The sequence below is a fragment of the Euleptes europaea genome, chromosome 4 (assembly GCF_029931775.1).
Source record: "Euleptes europaea isolate rEulEur1 chromosome 4, rEulEur1.hap1, whole genome shotgun sequence".
Taxonomy (NCBI): Eukaryota; Metazoa; Chordata; class Lepidosauria; order Squamata; family Sphaerodactylidae; genus Euleptes; species Euleptes europaea.
Window position 1 is genome coordinate 94969684 of NC_079315.1, and position 21069 is coordinate 94990752.

The following is a 21069-nucleotide window of genomic DNA, read 5'->3' on the forward strand; positions in this document are numbered from 1 at the left end:
GGCCTGGATAAAACATCCAGCATGATATTAAATTGGTAGAAACTGGTAGAAACTGATAGGAATTCCTCTGGACACTCTAAAAAGGGAGTAATCCACCTGCTGAAATGCTCTGTGGAGTACACTGATAAAAGACCCTTGGCCAAGCCTTTAAAGCTCCCTGACTATGCATAATTGACTCGAGCTTACTGGACAATAAGTAAGCCTTACTGGACAATAAGTAAGCCATACAATAAGTATGGCCAAACCTCCTCCACTCCCTAACATAATTAAATCAAAGATTCCAAGCCATCTTTGTTAAACCAGCCAAAGCTGGTACTCTGGATAGGTAACCTTACCACATATCATGCCTATATTTGGAGTTCTTTCTGCCCCAAGACCTCCACACCCCTAAATTCAAAATCTATCAATAAGAGGGGCTGTGACTCAGTGGAAGAGACACTGCTATGCATGAGAAGGTCCCAAGTTCAATCCCCACCATCTGGACTGATTCAGTACAAAGCAGCTTCACGTGTGTGCTCATTGTTGAACCAAGACCCCACACCTTCATAGGAACATAAGAAAGGCCATGCTGGATCAGACCAAGGACCGTTAAGTCCAGCAGTCTGTTCACACAATGGCTAACCAGGGGCCTCTAGGAAGCCCACATACAAGACGACTGCAGCAGCAGAATCCTGCCTGTGTTCTCACAGCACCTAATAATCATGCTCCTCTGATCCTCCATGAACATGTCCACTCCCCTCTTAAAGCATTCCAAGTTGGCAGCCATCACCACATCATGGGGCAGAGAGTTCCACAATTTAACTATGCCTTGTGTAAAGACATACTTCCTTTTATCTGTTTTGAATCTGTCAACCTCCAGCTTCAGTAGATGACCCCGTGTTCTAGTATGATGAGAGGTTATGCATGGTATGGAAAATTATGCATGGTATGGAAAATTATGCATGGTATGGTGAGAGTGGACAGGGTCCCTGTCCACTCTCTCCATACCATGCATACTTTTATATACCTCTATCATGTCTCCCCTTAAGAACCTTCTTTCCAAGCTAAACAGCCCTAAGCATTTTAACCACTCCTCATAGGGCAGTTGCTCTAGTCCCCTGATCATTTTGGTTGCTCTTTTCTGCATCTTCTCAAGCTACGCAATATCCTTTTTTAGGTGTGGTGACCAGAACTGTACACAGTATTCCAAGTGTGGTCTCACCATAGATTTGTACAAGTGCAGTATGGTAGCAGCCATTTTATTCTCTATTCCTTGTCTAATTATGGCCAACATGGAATTTGCTTTTCGCAGCACCAGCACACTGGGTTGACATCTTCATCGAGCTATCCACTACCACCCCAAGATCCCTTTCTTGGTCGGTCGCTGCCAGCACAGATCCCATCAGTGTATATGTGAAGCTGGGATTTCTTGCCCCAATATGCATCACTTTACACTTGCTCACATTGAATCTCATTTGCCATTTTAATGCCCATTCCTCCAGTTTGAAGAGATCCAAATTTGTTTTAACCACCCTAAATAATCTGCAAACTTGGCCACCTCACTGCTCACCCTCAACTCCTAATAACTGATGAACAGGTTGAAAAGCACTGGTCCCAACACAGGTCCCAGAGGAACCTCACTGCTAACATCCCTCCATTGTGAGAATTGGTCATTGATTCCTATCCTCTGCTTCCTATTTGTCAGCCAGCCCTCAATCCATAAGAGGACTTGTCCTCCTATCCCATGACTATGAAGTTTGCTTAGCAGTCTTTGGTGGGGAACTTTGTCAAAAGCCTTTTGGAAATCCAAATACACAATGTCCACAGGCTCATACCTGCCCACATGCTTATTGACACTTGCGAAAAACTCTAAAAGGTTAGTGAGACAGGACCTACCTTTACAGAAGCCATGTTGGGATTTGCTCAGCAGGGTTTGCCCTTCTATATGCTTGACAATTTTACCTTTAATAATGCTTTCCATCAATTTACTTGGAACAGAAGTTAAGCTAACTGGCCTGCTAATTTCCTGGGTCCCCCAGGAAGCTTTTTTTTAAATAAATGAGTGTTACATTGGCCATTCTCCAATCCTCTGGTACAGAGGCTGCTCTAAGGGACATGTTACATATCACTGTTAGAAGTTCAGCAATTTCCCATTTGAGTTCTTGAAAAACTCTAGGATGAATACCGTTTGGTCCCTGTGACTTGTTAGTTCGTAGTTTGTCTAGACATTCTAGGACTTCCTGCCTTGTTATCATTTGTCCCAGTTCCTCATTCTCTCCTCCCCAAAACCACTGTTCAGGAGAAGGAATTTGCCCTATTTTTTCAACAGTGAAGACAGATGAGAAAAATTCATTTAGTTTCTCAATAATCGCTTCATCCTCCCTTAGTGTTCCTTTACTCCCATTGTCATCCAAATGGTCCTACCACTTCCCTAGCTGGTTTCCTACTCCTAATGTACTGTACTTAAAGAATTTCTTATTGTTGGTCTTGATGTGTTTAGCAATATGTCCCTCAAAATCTTTTTTTTTTTTTTTGCATCTCTAATTGTTTGCTTGCATTCCCTTTGTGCAAGTTTGTGTTTGCTTTTGTTTGCCTCGTTTGGGCAATCCTTCCAGTTTCTAAAGGAAGCCTTTTTTCTCTCTAATAGCTTCCTTCACCTTACCCGTTAGCTATGGCAGTGACCTCTTGGACTTAATACCATCTTTCCTGACCTGCGGTATACAATCTAGCTGAGCCTCTAGTATTGTGGACTTGAGTAACCCCCAAGCCTTTTCCAGAGATTTAACCCTCCTACTTGTTCTTTTCAACTTCCTCTTTACTAAGTTTCTCATTTTAGAAAAGTTCCCTCTTTTAAAGTCAAAGGTAATTGTGTGAAATTTTCCAGGCACTTTCCCATATACATATAAATTAAATTTGATACCACTGTGGTCACTAACTCCAATTGGCTCAACTACATCCACATCCTGCACTAAGTCACTGGCAGCAGGACAGAGTATTAAGTCCAGGATCGCTTCCCCTCTGGTTGGTTCAACCCTACCCGATTGTAGTTACATATAAAAGGGTACACCAGCCCCTTCAATTTTGCAGCTGGTTTCTAGACTCTCTCCATTACCCCAACCTCGTGGTTGGCCTACTTCCTTATACATGATGAAATCACTGAACCTCCCTGCCTTGGACCTTGTCCCTTGCACCTCATAGCTGGTTTCTGAGTCCTATCTGTTACTCCAGACCTGCTTTTCAACACCCACATCTGGGCTGGACTCTCATCCATCTTTTCTCTTCAGGATAAAGCTCATATGTTTTCTTTCTCTACTTTATTCCCCCAAAGCACCACTGGCTAGCCTGTCGGCCAGCCCCCCTTTTTCAGGCTTCCCCCCACCAAACAACAGCTCACAAGCATGTAGGCTTACATAAAAGGTTTGGCATTTGTTGATTGTATTGTCACATTTTGCTGCTCTTGCCTTCCATTTCATATCATGTTAGGGGAATAAAGATCTTTCTTATTAAAGGGCTATTCCCTCATTCTTTTGGAGTGTTGCCCTGAACTGGGATCCTGTTATATGTAAGCAGAAAGTCACAAAGTTAATTGCCCAGGTGATGCATGCTGTTGGGTCTTACACATGTAAAGGATGCTTTGCATGTTACAGCCTCTGCAGAGGTACCTATTTGGGAAACAATTCCATGTGAACAATCTGAATACAAAGAACTCCTTAAACACAGAAATCAAATAAGCCAACACCTGTTTTGGAGAACCAAAGTAGCTACATGTGTGCATATGCAAGAGCCACATAAACAGCTGGAGTTTCCACTGTTAACTTTCACATCTGCTATTCCCACAACTGATAAGGTAAGCTGTTGTTCAGTTTCAAAACAGCTTGTTTGCTGGGAGTTGCTGGTTTGAAACTACAAAGAATGCCCTGGCTGAGCACATAGTTCCCTTGCCCTCACATAAATATGTTCTTTGAATCACAGTCTGTAAATAGAGCACTGCAAAGAATCCCAAGAGACTTACTAACCCACCTCCACACATACCTATGCTAATAACTAGTGATGTGACAACCAAGTCTTTTCTTGTTTACAAAAGCTTCCTTGTCTGGGTTCTTGAAAGTGGTTCATCCTACTACTGGTAACCAGGCAGTAAAGTATTTACAAGCCTGTATGACTGCAATGTCTTGAGCAGAACAGATGATCAGAGAAACCAAGAAAGGAGTATTACCGAAGTGTAAACATACACAGTCTTTTCAGAGGGGAAAAAGACACAAAGAAAAAAACACATCAACACATGAAACTGCCTTATACTAAATCAGACCTTTGGTCCATCAAAGTCAGTATTGTCTACTCAGACCAGCAACGGCTCTTCAGGGTCTCAGGCAGAGGTCTTTCACATTACTTGCTTGCCTAGTCCCTTTAACTGGAGATGCCAGAGATTGAACCTGGGACCTTCTGCGTACCAAGCAGATGCTCTACCTCTGAGCCACAGCCTCGCCTCCTAAATGACTTTTCAACATTTGTAGCTTTGGGGTTGATGGTCTTCAATATGCTGACAATACCCAGTTTTATATATTCTTATCCAAATCTCCTGCTGATTCAGTAGAGGGTTCCAAATTGCTACCTGGCTGCTGAGGTAAACTCACAAAAAGTTAATAAACAGAAACTAAACCCTGAAAAGGCAGAGGTAATGCTGGTTGGGAAGGCGGAGGTCTTGAAGGACATTGTGCTCTCCACTTTGGATGGAGTTCAGATGACCCTCGCTGACTCAGTTAACAGCCTTGGGGTTATACTGGACCCAGTGTTATTGCTGGAGGAAGAAGTATATGTAGATGTAAAAAATGTTTTTTACCAACTCAGCCTGGATCGTAAGGCAGCCCCCAACCTTGACTCAGCTGATCTGGCCACCTGGATACATGCCACAGTAACATTGAAACTATACTACTGTAATGTACTGTACATTGGTCTCCCCTCAAAACTAATTCAGAAATGCCAGGTGGTACAGAATGCCACGGCTCACCTATTATCAGAAGCTAGATGGGGCATGCATATTACTCCCAGTCTGCAGACACTGATTGGCTGCCCATTTGTTACTGGACTCAGTTTATGGTATTGGCTATCGCATACAAAGCCCTTCATGGCCTGGGTCCCTCTAATCTGCAGGACCACCTCTCCCCTTATGCAATGTCACAACAGCTTTGCTTATGTTAGCAGGGGCTTCTGCGGGTGCCTACCTGCAAATGGGCAAAAACATGCAAATGGGCAAAAACAACAACTGCCCATACACATGCTTTCTCCATTGTGGCTTCCATTTTTATGGAATAGCCTCCCTGAGACAGTCAGGAAAGCTCCCACTCTCCTGGTTCTCCACAAACTATGTACAACTGAATTATTTAATAGCGCTTTTCTGCATAGGCAATAGGGTTGCACTGTACAAAATGGTTCATAAACCTACTTGGATAAATGATTAAGGACTGTGGCCTATACTGCTGTGTATAGCTTACTTTAAGCAGGATCCTATTTTGCAATTTTTGCACTGCTTAAGGTGGCATATACGGTAAATATTTATGCTACGTGTCAGTTCTTTCTGGTGGTTCCAGACTTCTAAAATCCTAATGCATTGTTTACAGAATATTCCATATTGTTGATTGTACTGACTCACTATGTGAAATGCGCCTTGAGTCCCTGTGAGAATGGCAGGCTACAAATAATATAAATAAAAATAAAATAAAAATCTAATCAGCCATACTGTCAGGTAGAATGCAACAAATATTTAACTTTGCACAGCATTTTCAGCATGACACTAAATAAACCTGGGTATAATATTTTCCCTATTTATAACTAAAACTGGCCCACAATGCAGTTATTACACAGTGACTACCACTTGGTAGGATCCACTCTTACTAAAAAGTGAAGTGCTATAAGCAATTTCTGATTCAAAACTAGCAATACTTTATGCAGTCCACATAAAGAGCACTTGAGCACGCCTTCTTTTTAAATATAATTCAGGTACTGACTGATCAAGCCCAGCCTTCTTTAGAAGACCCAAAACAGCAGGACAACACCCAAAATACAGTCAAGAATCTTCCACGTAAAAAAATTCTTCTTGGGTGCCTCTCTTCTAGGGACTCACAGATTTACTTAGAAGGAAGCTTAAGAAATTCACAGTGCTATCCTAAGCAGGCCTGCTCACAATCCTAACTGGGTCTATTCAATACAGCTTACTCCCAGGGAAGTGTTCTTAGCATTGCACTGTCAGTCTTGCTTTCCTCTTATCAGCTTTCAGTTTCTTACTTAAGCACTCAACAGCCTCTATTTTGTACATATTGAAACAAATATCCTTTTATTCCTGCACCAATGTGGAACTAATAATGCAACTCCTTCTATTGCTTAGATGGATTTTGGTCAGAGATGTTATCGCCTGCCAATAACACAATGGCACAATTACACACACCACGCTGAAACAGTCAGAAGGCTCCCCTTCTGGATAATGACCTACTTTGGGATACAAAAATGCATGTGAGAGGATATCAGAAAACAAATGTAAAGGAGTTTGAAGATTCAACAACTGGCAATTTTTGTTTCAAGTATTATTTTCCACCATAAGATAAGCAACAACAGTTCTGCAGCTGCAGACCATAGCACATCCAGTTCTGGTATAATTTGTCTGCCCACCTTGATATGAGTATAAAAATAAGTTACAAAACTCATAGATAGTATTGAGTTTCTGCATCTGAAGGGTCCATCCTAATATTCTGAGGGAGTAGACATAATTCAAAGCAGCATGTGCACATTACATTCATTAATTCCATTTCTTTTTGCTGAGTTTCCTCTTCAGACTCTGCTCCACAAAACAACCTGTGTTTTAAAACCCCTCAACCTTAAAGTGTAATTTGAAGATGTGAGTGTTAAAGGTTAGCTAACCTGAGGGAAAATACCATACATGCACAAGTGTATGCTTCCCCTTAAAATTCTCACTCCAACTCCCAGAACGTTTTGAATTTAGGAGTAGCTTGGGTACCCTGTAGGGACCACTTCTGAACAGGAAACTGGGAGGGAGAAAATCAAGGGTATGCATAGAAATCTACACATACATGACTGGGCAGATTCTGGACTTTAAAACAGCGAGCAAACAGATCAGGAAAATCCCCCAAGCTTAACCTGACACCAGCAAAAGGGGGCATTCCTGGGGCAAAAGGGTTTAGAGACCTGACTACAGTCAGCCCTGCCCCTGGGATACACCCCCTTTGGCGCCGGCACAAGCCCGTTTCGGACATATGCTGCTGCTGAGGCGGCAGCCATGCATGGCATTGCTGCATGGCTCTGGAACACTGGCATAAGTGTCCCTGCGCCCACATAAATGCCCATTTAGCTGGCCGGAATAAATGGCATTTTACACCCGATTTAGGGTTTGTTAGGCTAACACTACCACTTTCAAACTGGGCTTGAAAACATAATGGAAATCTGGGCACTGGTACATAGTAGTTGTTTTTTAAGCCCACAACAATTTTGTTATTGACTAGAAAAACTGTGTGAAGGAATAACATTTTGGAAATGACAAGTGGGTGGGATTGAATAATTTTCAACTTCGCTTCGTTAAAAAGCACTTCATGTTTGCACACATGTGCTGCTGGAAGAAGGTGACAGAAAGAGTCTAGGCCCTCTTGTAGTCTGACACATTTTCTGTATCCAGATTTGTCTAGTGGATGTCAGTATTTGTTTTAATACTGATGAAATATATCCATCCTTCGGAGTCCCAACTGGTAGCTTCAAAGCAGTATTTTAACTATCTGGAATTTCTGAACACTTTTCAAAGATTGATGTATGACATTAATCAGATGTTATCAAAGCAAGGATAGCTGTGGTGGCAAAGCCATTTCTGTCCAAGAAAGTGTGCACCCAAAGTTAGTGAAAAGCCAGAGATGCTGCTTGGGCATCCAAGACAGGGTTAGATCAAAAGCACACTTAAACTGAAATACCTTTTGGGAGATGCAGCACCATCCAAGTTGGATACCATTTACCTGATCTGGCATACTCCCCCACCAATGATACTTCAGTCTTGTGTGGACAGCTTCAGCTTTAGGCCTCAACAAGCCGATCACCAGCATGTTACTCATTCCATACATCCACTACCTCTTCCATATCAGATTAAAGAGAGACAGTTGGACGCCCATCATTATACTGATGGCGACTCATCCTCAATCTCCAGGCAAACGCTCCAGACAGTTTCATATATGTGTTAAACAGCACAGGGAGAAATGACAGAAACTTGCAGATCCCACAACACAAAAGCTATACAGTTGAGCAGTATTCCACCAGCACCGCTATCTGGAATCTACCTATTTGGTAAAAGCAAAACCACTGATGCCTGATTTAATCCAACTAACATTCCGAACAGGCTATTTAGAAGGATACCATGGGCAGTGGCAATTAAAAACTGCTGAGAAGTGCAGAGAGATCAATGAGTAGCACTCTCCCCATCTCACAGCAAAGGTCACCTATCACAGCAAGCCAAGCTGTATCAATATCAAAACCAGGACAGAAGCCAGACTGAAACATGTCCAGATAAAAATATTGATATTACCTAGACTTATTTTCATATCTGTGTTTCAGTACTGAAACAAGTGTCGATTAATAAACTTGGCTGATACCTCGACCTCCTAGTTATCCATCCCAACAATAATAATTTTGAGAAAATTATGAATTTTCTGTTAAAGAATATTATATGGCAAAGATCATTTCTTACAAAGATATTTATATTCAGGGACATCTAAATGCTAAAAAGGAAAATATCTAAAACTGAGCAATTATTTCCCATAGAATAGTGATCAGTGCGGTAAATGTAAATCTGTGCTGGTGTATGAAACAGTAAAAAGAAACCTACAGCCAGTCCCACCTTTCCATAAGCAGTTCCATGGAGACAAACAAGTGACAGCCTTCGAAAAAGTCATCCTCCCCACTTGTAAATGACAAACCATTTAAAGAAGGGGAAATACTAAGAAGGTCAGAGATGACTTCATCAAGGCAGCTAGGATGCAACCCCGGGGATTCTGTAATGTCCAACAATCAAACCACAGCTGGGCAGCAAGTATAATAACCTTGTAAAAAGTACATAACAATGTGCAAAAGTATACATATAGTGTTTATTTTTAACAACAATTACAGGTCTTTATCAAAAGCTGACAAGCTCGTTTTCAGCTTGTGTGTCAAAATACAATAAAGCAAAAATGAAAACAAAGGAATGGCAGGGAGGAGAGGTAGTGTTACTCTCATTGCTATAACACTGGTAAAGGATGAACAAGGACATAGTTTTAAAACATTGTTCTGATTTTAAGAGCCTTATGAATTCATTCATAAGCTACCTTACCATAAGTCACTTATTTTAGAGTTGGCAGACTAAAGGAAAACTGGATTTCAAATGCTAATTCCTAATTGTGAATACTCATATACTTAAACAAAAAACTGCTGCACCACAGAGTCTGGTATCAGACAGACTGGAAGGGGGCAGTTTCCCAGCATGCCACCCATAAGACTCAGAAATGTTTAAGTGCACATCTTGAATATCTTGTAACTATATTTTTAAACAACTCTAGGAATAAAGTTTCAAATAGCAGCTTTCATACACTTGGACAGTTTTATCTACAAGATGTTTTCTTACAGACTGGTCAGTTCTTTATTTATGCCATGTCATACCTGCACAGCTTGTTATTCTTGCCACACACCTTTCTAAACAGTTCTTTTCCACTGTCCTTATTGACACTCTTCAGTTAATTGTAGTAACGCAGAAGCAAATGTCTTCCAAGAGAGAGTTTTTTTTAAAGTAGTTTTCGGAGAGCCCAAAATGTTTCTTGAAGAACTCCAAAAATTCACTTGTCCCCACTGGTCTGCTGCTCTTTGGACCCCTATCAGTTGCAAGTTTGACACTTTGTTTTGAAAACAGCCCTTCCTAGTAACAGTGATATCAGCATTCAGCCAATCAGATATTATTATATAATATAATCGCTCAGGACACAGACAGGTAAGTTTGAAACAAAAGCCAGTAATGAAGCTACAGCTGACCAGGGGTCCAAAGAAGCTATGAACAGACTGCTGCTACATTCATTTGATTCATTTAAGTCAAGGTGATTAAAATCAAAATTTAAAATTACTAGGGAACAGGGCAATTTCCGTCATTGAATCAAACTGTTCTATTAATTCTGACATACTTCCTAAATAAAAGTGTATACTACTTTCTATGACTAGACAAACATATTTATTTAAATCTGAATACTCTTTATGTAACTGGGAACACTGTAGGCTTAAATATTTACCATAATATTCTTAATACTTTAGAAAGCGACACAGTTGGATCCAACCATGGTTTCCACTAAAGAAAACGGGAAGACCGCCAAAAGGGTCATGTTGGGGATCTTAGGCCTTGCATAGAGCTTGTGGAATGGCAGCTGCAAGGAGGAACAGAATTTACCAGCACTGAGCAAAAAAAGCTGTCTGGATCCAACCCAAACAATGTAACACTCATGAACCCAGTTAGGACCTCTTCACTACCTCATTTCAAGGGGGCGGTCAAAAATACACTTTCAGCCTTTAAAGACCCTTTTTTCACTTGTTTACCAAGCTACACTGTATCAATTAACACATGAAACACATGAAGCTGCCTCATACCGAATCAGACCCTTGGTCCATCAAAGTCAGTATTGTCTACTCAGACCAGCAGCAGCTCACCAGGGTCTCAGGTACAGGTCTTTCACATCACCTACTTGCCTGGTTCCTTTAACTGGAGATGCCGGGGATTGAACCTGGGACCTTCTGCAGACCAAGCAGATGCTCTACCACTGAGCCACAGCCCCTCCCATATAGCGTGGCCCTTTAAAGGGCTTTAAAGTGGGTTACAGATGGAGGGCGTACATTGTGCAGGCATGACAGAGAGGAGCAGGGGTGGTGGCAACAGCAGCAGCAGACCAAGTGACATAGAAATGGGGCATGCGGATGCAATTCCTGCTCCACTTGCTGCTATGGCAGGCCTTGTCTTCAACTTCTATCCATCCCGCCACTCTTCCACCCCTCTCTATTTATAGAGGACAAGAAACCACTACTACACAATGCATGTTGTTCCACACGACTGCTGCAGTAACAGTGTTATATACTTGGCTACATCAGAGAAACTGCAAATGGGCACCCCCCTTTCTTCCAGACTTAGGCCATTTATGCTTGGTAATTAGCAGTGCGTTCCAGGCTGAAGTGCCCCGCAGCACGGTGAACCATCCTTCAGGAAGTGACTGCGAAGCCGGCACATACCTGCTTCACATTTCTTAAGAGCCCCTTTAACGCAACCTTTGTTTGCTCCACCCCCACCACGAAGAATCCCCTCAAGGAAGCATGCAACATTCACAGCCGTGCGTTAGCTATGCAAACAGAGGTTGCTAATGGAAGGAACAAAGGAGCAGGCGAGTGAGGGGGTAGAATTTCTCTTTTTGCATCGGGACCATGAATAAGCATTTCAAAGGTCGCGTTTAAAAAAAAACAGCTTTGAGCAAGCATCAAAATTGACCCTGCATAAATGGCCTTAGTATTAAACCCTCAGGCAGGGCAGAAGAAATCCAAGAAAGTGCTCAATTAGCAGATTCAGCCATCTTGTATCAGATAGGATTGCACTGCAAAAACCACACACTGGGCTGTTTCTCCCTTCCAGTCTTGGGAGTCTGAAATTCTAGGAAAAGAAGTTAAGGAGAAATAGGAGCTCTGGGGCTCAACTTCCAAAATGTTGGCTTAACAAAGAATGAATTTTAGACACATGGGGCCAAGCTGTTTGTTTCTTTTTGCTGAAAGGGAAGAAAAACAGGACCTAATCGCTCTTTAAGGACATATTTATGTACCAACACATTGAGATGCAGTGGTGCAATGCTAATTTGTACTAACATATAACGCTTCCTTACACTGAACAGAGTCAGCATAAGCCCAACCTAGCCCAGTACTGTTTACACTGAATGCCAATGGCTCTGCCGGGTCTCAGGTAGATCTTTCTGAGTCCTGTTATCTAGAAATTCTGCAGACTCAGCTTGGGACTTTCTACATGCAAGGAAACTTCCACATGTGAATGATGTGGATTTCCCTTTGTCACAGGCAACCAGATAACTGGGTGTTTGAAAGGCAGCCCCAATGATGTAGTTTGGTATATGTCGCCCTCCCGGGTATTTCCCTCAGTTCTGAGTAAGCACTTCTGTTGCAATACAATATGTTGCTTTTTATTTCCTATAGATACTTTCAGTGCACTTCTAGTAACTGTGCAGGATTGGGCAACACTACAAACCACAAACACAAAAAGCAAAACTATTCGAAACAAGGAAGTGGAAGACACATAGCCTGTCACTGTAGTTACCTTGAATGAGAAAGGGGGGAATAGAGTCAACAAAAGATTGATCCTGCTTAAAGGCAGTTATTGCAGTGCTAGATTTATCTATACCATTTTACCCTTGGAGTAGTCCAAGGCAGTGTACATAATTTTATCCTCACAACAGCCATATGTGGTAGGTTAGACCTAGAGACAGTGACAAGATCAAGGTTACCCAGTGAGCTTCATGCTGGGTGGCAATTTAAATCTGGATCTTTCTGGTGCCAGCACAACACTCTAATGTGCATGAGATCTCTCACTCAGCTTCTGCTTTTTGTTGTGGTAATAGCTACTTAGTATTGTTCAGCAAGAGGAAGAAAGGTCTGCAATAGGCACAAGTCACTGTCTATTGCTACTTGTCTGGTTCACTATATATGAAGGAGGTGGCTGGTTTAGCCAAGAGGCAGGGACACAAAGCAAATGAACAAGGGTATCAAGCAAACGATATGGCTCATGGGCCACATGCAGCTCTCCAAGGCTACTCTCATGGCCTGCAAGTTCTCCCCCATCCAGAGGAAGTCTGAAATGACCATGACACCCACCTTTAAAATGCCACATCATCAGCTAAGCACATTGCCCATCATCAGCTGCTCTTTTAACTTTAGGCAAAAGAGAAGCTGCAGCAGTATGGACACTTGCTCAGAATGAGAGAGCAACCTCAGCAGCAGCATGCTCCTAGTTGCTTGTTTGGAGGTAAAAAATTTACTCAAAAGTAAATGCCTTTGATTTCTACAGGGTTTCCCCCCTCCCAAGACTGCAGCCTTCACTCCAAAATCTTATTACCAGGCTGACTTCCTTCAGAACTGCTGGTGTCCACAATGTAAAAGTGGTATTTTTTGCCCAGTGAGAATATTAAACTGTGATATGATGGGCAAGTAAATAACCAAGAAAACACATGAAAATTAATACTAGGTGAGAGTGCATATGAGTGAGCTAAAAAGAGGTTTCCTAAGCATCATTAGGGATTAAACAGTTTGCATTTTTTGCCTACATTTTTTCTCAGAAAGATAAATAATACAGATGTCAGAGAGCACACTATCACATCTAAAATTCATTTCCTCAATCCATGATTTTCAACAAAAATAAATATAATCTGTTATTCATATTTCAATTTTATATTTTTAGATTCACAAAATTAGTACTTTTGCATTTCAATGACTCATATGTGGCCCAACCAAGATACACTTACGTCAGATTATAACAAATGAGTTTCACACCCCTGCTACAGCATAGGTAGCCCCTCTATGACCATTCCTGCCCCTGGGGCATAAACCAGCCCCCTGGTTTACTATGGAACTGAGTGACCTGAAGAGAACTGGAAGACATCTAGAATGATGCTGGTAATGAACCCATACCCAATCTGATAGATTACAACATAGAGCCCATTGAAACACCTAAGAAGCGGTGGTGACAAATAAATGTCACTGCTCTGCTACAACAGCATCAGCTAGCTCATAACCAGCAAATTGAGCTGAGCAACATAGCTCAGCAAACTGAGCTGATGCCAAAATCTGAGCCTTTATTGTCTCAGACAATTAGCTGTGATGTCAGTTGTAACATAGGCATACCAGTAGATAGGACTAATACACCACCTGGTATATTCATGGGTCATTTTGCCCCGGTTTCCATGATAGATGTCGACAAGAACCTGGGATAAGTGAAGGCCGCTATTTGAACTCTGGATCCTTGTCCATCCTGGCTGCTAAAATCATGTAAGGACATCAAAAAACCTCTTAGCATCTATTATAAACAGTCACAAACTCAGGGTACCTTCCCATAGCAACTCAAAGAGGTAGTCATCCATCCACTACTTAAAATACTATCCCTACAGAAAAAAATGACGTGGCCAATTTTCGCCTGGTCTCTAACCTGCCCTTTCTTTGCAAAGTGATTGAGAAAGCAGTATCAGACCAACTGCAGGACTTCTTAGATAACTCTTCTGCTCTAGACCCTTTTCAGTCTAACTTCAGGCCAAGCTACGGGACAGATTACCTCCGTCTGAGTGTAGACAAAGGCCATACATCCTTGTTGCTCTTGCTGGACTTCTTCCCAGGCTGACCTCTGCAGTTTGATACAGCAAATCATACCATCCGGTTGAGGGGCTTGGAGGCAGAAGTAGGTATAATGGGATGCATGCTAAACTGGTTCGAATCATTCCTCACAGACTGGATTCAAAGGGTTGCTGTAGGAGACCAGTGGTCAACAGTGTAGGACATCCTTGGTAGTTCCACATGGTACAATACAATACCCTATGTTTTTCAATCTCTATGTAAAGCTCTTAGGACAAATCATTCAAAGCTTCAGAGTTGGATATCATCAATATGCGGATGGTATCCAGCCATATATATCCTTATCAAAATCCCCTGGTGATATGGTACAGGTCATGAATAGCCTGGCTGCTGTGGTAAATTGGCTAAGAGTGAACAAATTGAAACTAAACCCTGAAAACATAGAGGTAATGCTGGTTGGAAAGACAGATCTTGAAGGACATTGTGCTGCCCACTTTGGAGGTTCAGCTGACCCTTGCCGACTCAGTTAAGAGCCTTGGGGTTCAACTGGACCCACCTTTATTACTGAAGAAGCAAGTTACTGCAGTTGATAAAAATGCTTTCTTCCAACTCAGCCTAGCCCAAAAGATGGCCCCTTATCTTGATACAGTGGATCTAGCCACCTGGATCCACACCACAGTAACAATGAAACCAGACTACTGCAATGCACTGTACTTTGGTCTTCCCTCAAAATCTATTCAGAAACTCCAGCTGTTCCAGAATGCAGCTGCTCAGCTATTATTGGGAGCTAAATGGAGCATGCTTATTACTCCCATCCTGCAGGCACTTCACTGGATGCCCATCAATTACCAGGCTCAATTCAAGGTACTAGCCATCACATACAAAACCCTTCATGGCCTCAGACCCTCATATCTGTGCGACCACCCTTCCCCCTACACTCCACCATGACAGCTTCGCTCATCAGAGCAGGTGTAAGTGAGAAAGGCAGACTATAAGTAACATAAATAATCCTTCCCTCCACAGCTGCTCTGTGCACGCTGCACCTTTCCCTCATAACTCCACAAGGAATAAAGCTAGAGGCACACATTTTAGTATAAAACCTGGGAGCTAATACATTATTGAAACAGATCGTTATGATATTAAACACTATAGAATTCTGTCAATTTTTCTAAGCCAGAAAAAGCTCTCTGATGTGGTGGGGAAAACAGCCGCCATGGGGGCTGAGGAAAGGTGCCAGTGTGTACATGGGACATGCAAAAATGAACATCTTCCCAAAGGTGCTTTCACTGTGATCTTTCCAAACAATCATACCAAACTAGGTTTGGGAAAGATCACAGTGATGTAGGGGGAAATACAAAAGCAAGACAAAAAGAGAATGACATCACGTGGATGTTCTTGAAAGCAATGCTGCTGTAAGGCAGAGCAAAACACCTGTGTAGATAGCTTCCTGACCAAACATGCCCCAATAGGGGAAGTAAAAACCGGCACAAAACATCTCACATAGACTGTCTGTTATGGAATTAATGAAGTATTTGACATGTATTCAAAGGTACATACTTTAGCAAAAGGTACACAAAAGTCTTTAGAAGCTGTCACAATATAACCAAGAATGTTTTTCTTTAATATCCATTTACCCCACAGTCTTGTACATTATTTTAGAAGCACATGCAGTGCTGGGGATTGATATTTCCAAGCATTTTCTAAGGTATCATTGGCATGTCTAGCCTTCTATTCATTTCTGTCGTTTGCCACAGAACACTCAAGTAAAATTCTAATTGCAAATACCATATTTCCTTGTATAAATGTTAACTTCCTTGTATCACAAATTTCACCCAATGCACCTCCTTTAAGTTCCCTCTGTAGCCATTACTTGATATATCTCATTATCACAGCAACTGTGATAAGCTCTTCGATAAGCTTAAGTAGTCAACCTTTTCAGTCATTACCCTGTTCCCAGTACCGCTGGAAATTGGTTTTCATTTCAAAATAGTTTTATATACCATTGGTGTTATGTACTATCAACCTTTTGACAATGTTGTGGATTTTATAAAATCCACTATTTAGTAATATCATACATTAGACATCCTAATGACAACTAAGGACTGAAAAGCTGAAAGTTACAGTTCTAATGGCACCATACCAAAATGTGCCCCCCCCCACCATCCAAGCTAACTATATCACAAACATACAGATCCATACTAAACTCACCTATCAAAACAACAGAAATCACACTTTGTGCAGAAGATAGCCTGAGTGTTTGCCAAGCTGACCTGGGGAGAGACTGCTGCTTGCCATTAAGGGCAAACTGCTATCACCTGCTCTGCCCTTCCTCTCCGGCCCCAGGAAGTATAAAGGAGAGATGCCTCTTGGGTGGAGTACCTGCCTCTCTAGAGACAGACTGCTGCTATCAAAGGCAAAGCAACCACCACCTTTTCTGCTCCTCGTCTGTTGAGAACAGGTAAATTTGCTAACCTGGATTTAAATATTTGTGTTTTTCTATTGGGTGAGGGTGGCAATAGCCACTTGGAGACCACGATAAGTAGAGAACAGCGTGGTAAAAGTGCCTAAATAAATTATGGCATTCACGGTCAGAGTTCATTGGTTCTTGTAGGTTATCCGGGCTGTGTAACCGTGGTCTTGGAATTTTCTTTCCTGACGTTTTGCCAGCAACTGTGGCAGGCATCTTCAGAGTAGTAACACTGAAGAGACACTGTCCTTCAGTGTTACTACTCTGAAGATGCCTGCCACAGTTGCTGGCGAAACGTCAGGAAAGAAAATTCCAAGACCACGGTTACACAGCCCGGACAACCTACAAGAACCAAATTATGGCAGTTCTAAAAATTTGCTAAACAGCAGCACCTACCAAAAATCTAGACACGCTACATACCATGGAAGAATCAAAACAACTGTTAGGCAGATATGAGTTTTCACAAATGAACACTCCCATGTTGTCTTATACTAGATGTAATATTATACTCTTAGGAATTATATAAGTCAGTACACTGTTAGTTCAGTTTTAAAAAACATGCCAATTCATAATCCAATTCATATTCTACCAGTACCTTCGCCAAGACCCAAAAAACAATGGCTTGGATCCTAAGCAGTGCAAACAGAATTGTGCTACAGGAAATGCATTCCCACTTCCCACAGCAGCCTTCCCCCCCCCTCCGGCAGCCGTGCTTCTTCAAGTCAAAACCTCTTTAGAATAGCCTTTGGATCTTCAGGCTGATTGCTTTTTGGATGCCTTGCAAGATATCAATCTCTATCCAAGATTATTTGTAAAGCTTTTTCAATAGTTGTTTTAATTCTGCTATTTTTGCTCTGTTTTTACTTATCCACATTGGGTAACAGTTCCCCCCTTTTTTTACTGTTCCCCTGGTTTTCTGAGACAAAGATGGGTTTATCAATGTTTTAAATAAATATTTTTTCCTGGAATCAACCCATTATGGGAGCAACAAACTTGTTTATGGCAGTCTGCACTAGCCATATCATAGGACCACAGGATTATGTGCATATTTTATGAAATGGTGACCGAAATCAGGATGATCAGTTGAGTGAAAGACTCCTGGGCATGACACCACAGCTTTTTAATAAGTCAGTCTGAACCCGTGCTGGATGCAGCATCATTGTCATGTAATGAGAGAGGTTACTAAAAACATATGAAGCTGCATTATACAAAGTCAGTCAGACCAATGGTCTACCAAGGACTGTACTGTCTACTCTAGCAGCTGCTTTCCAGAGTCTCAGGCATAAATCTTCCACTTTAAACACAGCCTACCCTTTTAAGTGAAGGTGCCAGAGATTGAGCCTGGGACCTTCTGCATGCAAACATGATGTTCTACCACTGGGCTATAGCCCCTTCCAACATGCAAACACATCTACTACTTGTGAATAGCAAGGAAACGTTCAGCTTCTCCCAATAAGAATTTTTCATTCACAGACTCCTCTTCCTCCAGTACTATTCCTGTAGCAAGGAAGGCCACAGTTCACCTTGCAATTAAAAGCATGAGGGTGGTGATGGTGCAGAACACAATTCAACAATACCTTACTATCAGCTAACACCAACTTATTAGACGTCTCTGGCCCAAAGTCTGTCAGGCTGGCATCGACCAGGGCCAGAGCCTTTTCGACTTTGGCCCCTGCCTGGAGGAACTCTCTGTCCAATGAGACCCATGCCCTGCGGGACCTAGTTCAGTTTTGCAGGGCTTGCAAGACAGAGATGTTCCACCAGGCATATGGTTGAGGGCAGCAACTGTATCATCTAGTAGCTAGCCTCCTCTCCTACTTCCTTTTCCTCTTTCCCCCAGCAATTTCCCATGTTTCCCTCCCTCCCTTTATGTGTGCCCTTCCTTTAGCGTTAGTTTTATTATCCTCTTCCCTGAGGTATGACATCTAGCTGGATGTTGATTGCCATTGTAACATCTCTCCTTGTAGGGAACAAATATGGTGCCACTGATTGATTACAGAGATTTTATTATTCAGCATAATTTTAGAATGTTTTAAATTGTTGTAATCTGTTTGTACCATGAAATGTAGTTAATATTGTGATGTTAGCCACTCTGAGATCAACTTGCCTGGGGAGGGTGGGATATAAATAAAAAATATTATTATTACTACTACTACCATCAAGGTAGAAATAATTTATGTTCAGTCAGAAAACACCTGTATCTCCCATCCATCATTATTTGAGACAAGCAGAAATTTCTTCCTTCCTCAACAGCATGGGTCACTCTGCAACTGAACAAGTAATTGTTTTTACCTATAGTTATATTATCCAGCTGACAAGTGAGTAATCTAACCCCCCCAACACACACACAATTTCATTATGAACATTTCCAGCTACAATAAACATGGTCCTTAGTGTGCAATTAGCAAAGCTAAAAGGAAAAGCACAGCCTTATGATGTGCTTCTTCCTCCTTTTAAGCAGTGTTAGTAACCATAGGGCTACCACACAAACATCTGAAGTCCTCCTGCATTCAGCACCGCTGGCCGAATACCTTTCCAGAATGAATCCCAAGCTGACCCACCCCACCATTAGCAAAGCCAGCTACCAACACCCATTATGGAGCAAGAGAGGCTGGCCCATCGATTCACTCCGCCTGCAACCCTTCAGACACACTGTATTCGCAGCACTCAAGGGTGATCGCTCCAAAGCTTTACACGCCTACCAACTTCATCTGCATCTATAGAAAGCGCTGCACATGCTGCTGCCAGGAAACACAAGTGCAAAAAAACACACACAGGAATCTCATCCCTAGAAAAACTGAGCAATGCAAACATCCGGGTGTCCAAACTAGAGATTCCTCTCTATTCTGTTCAGTTTACCCCCGTCAGATAAGATTTTTTTTTGTACAACACTGTGTGTGTGGGAAGGGGGGGGGAGCTGAAGCTTAAGTGGTCTCTCTGCTTTCGACCGGCTTTTCGTAACTAAAGAGAATCACAATTTCCATCATATTTGTGCTGAAGCAGAAGGGAGAAGTGCAATTGCTGGGCTGGGGTGTGCGTGTGTGGATTAACAGCTTTCCTCTTTTGAAACGAATGGAGCCCACCCGAAGCCTCCCCACTTCGCGTCCCTCACATTTCCTGCCGCGCCTCCCCATCCCACCTTGATTCGTAATCCAGAGACCCCCCCCTTCCCTGCAACCCCATCCATCCCCACCTCCCCCTTTTCCACCTACCTTACAGGAAACCCCCACAACCTCCCCCCGCCCGCCCTGGTGTCACGCCCTTGCCCGCCAGTTCCCCTGCCTACCCTTCAAGGACCCCCCATTTCCTTCCAATTCCGCCCTACCCCTTCCCCACCGGTCTCCTACCCACCCCACCACAAAACACACCAACACACACCTTTATTCATGGAGATTTTGCCTTGGATTGGCCCCTCTCTAGATGCACATTTTCCCCATCCGAGTTCTCAAAACTCTGCATGGGGGGGGCTTATTGTTGAGTTTTGAGAATTCAGATGGGGAAAACGCGCATCCAGAGAGGGGCCAATCCAAGGCCCAGCCTCCCATGAATAAATGGCCACATCACTGATTCTCCCCCAGCCGCTTCCTCACAACACTGCAGCAAGCCGCCCAGCCCAGCCGCGATGGTGGCTGTCAGCCCCTGTCTCTCCCCCACCCAAGTGACACCACCACAGGAGACAACACACACACACACACACACACACACACACACACAAAAGGCTCCTTAACAACCGCAGCCGACGACACAAGGCCGGGCGACCCCACCCCCCACCCCCGCCGGGGCCCCCGCGCGCGCACAATGGGCCCCCAGCGCGGCCCCTCCCCCATGACTGAGGCGATGAGGAGGAGGGGGGCGGGGGCCGCTCCCGCAACCGCTCCGCAGCCGTTCTGTCCATCCCGCGCTCCCCACCCCCCCCCCCCACGCCGCCGCTCACCATCGCTGCGCTTGATCTCCACATAGATCCCTATCTGGATCTTGCCGAAGTTGGCCGCTGCCATCGCGTCATAGAGGGGGGGAGGCGAGCCTGCGGTCGGGGCGAAGGGGGAAACTGGGGAGGGGGGTGGAAGCAGCGGCAACGGCCGTTTCTACGGGGGGGAGGGGGGAGGGGAAAAGGAGGGAGGAGGAGAGAGAGAGCGAGAGAGAAGGAAAAAAAGGCGCCGGCCGGATACAACAGTCGCCGGGTGCTGCTGCGCCTGCGCACACAATGGAGGCGGGGCCGGCTGAAGGGGGTGGGAGGG

General features: G+C 43.2%; 1 protein-coding gene across 5 annotated transcripts in view; it reads right to left on the reverse strand.

Annotated features, from left to right (window-relative positions):
• Positions 1-20842, reverse strand: part of KIF2A (kinesin family member 2A) — a 63148-nt gene extending 42306 nt beyond the window's left edge. For all 5 annotated transcript variants that reach the window (XM_056847901.1, XM_056847899.1, XM_056847900.1 and 2 more), the window contains exon 1: positions 20766-20842. In XM_056847901.1, coding sequence (XP_056703879.1) covers positions 20766-20829 — 64 coding nt within the window. In that variant the 5' untranslated portion in view covers positions 20830-20842. The remainder of the gene's footprint in view (positions 1-20765) is intronic.
• Positions 20843-21069: the final 227 nt, after the last annotated feature.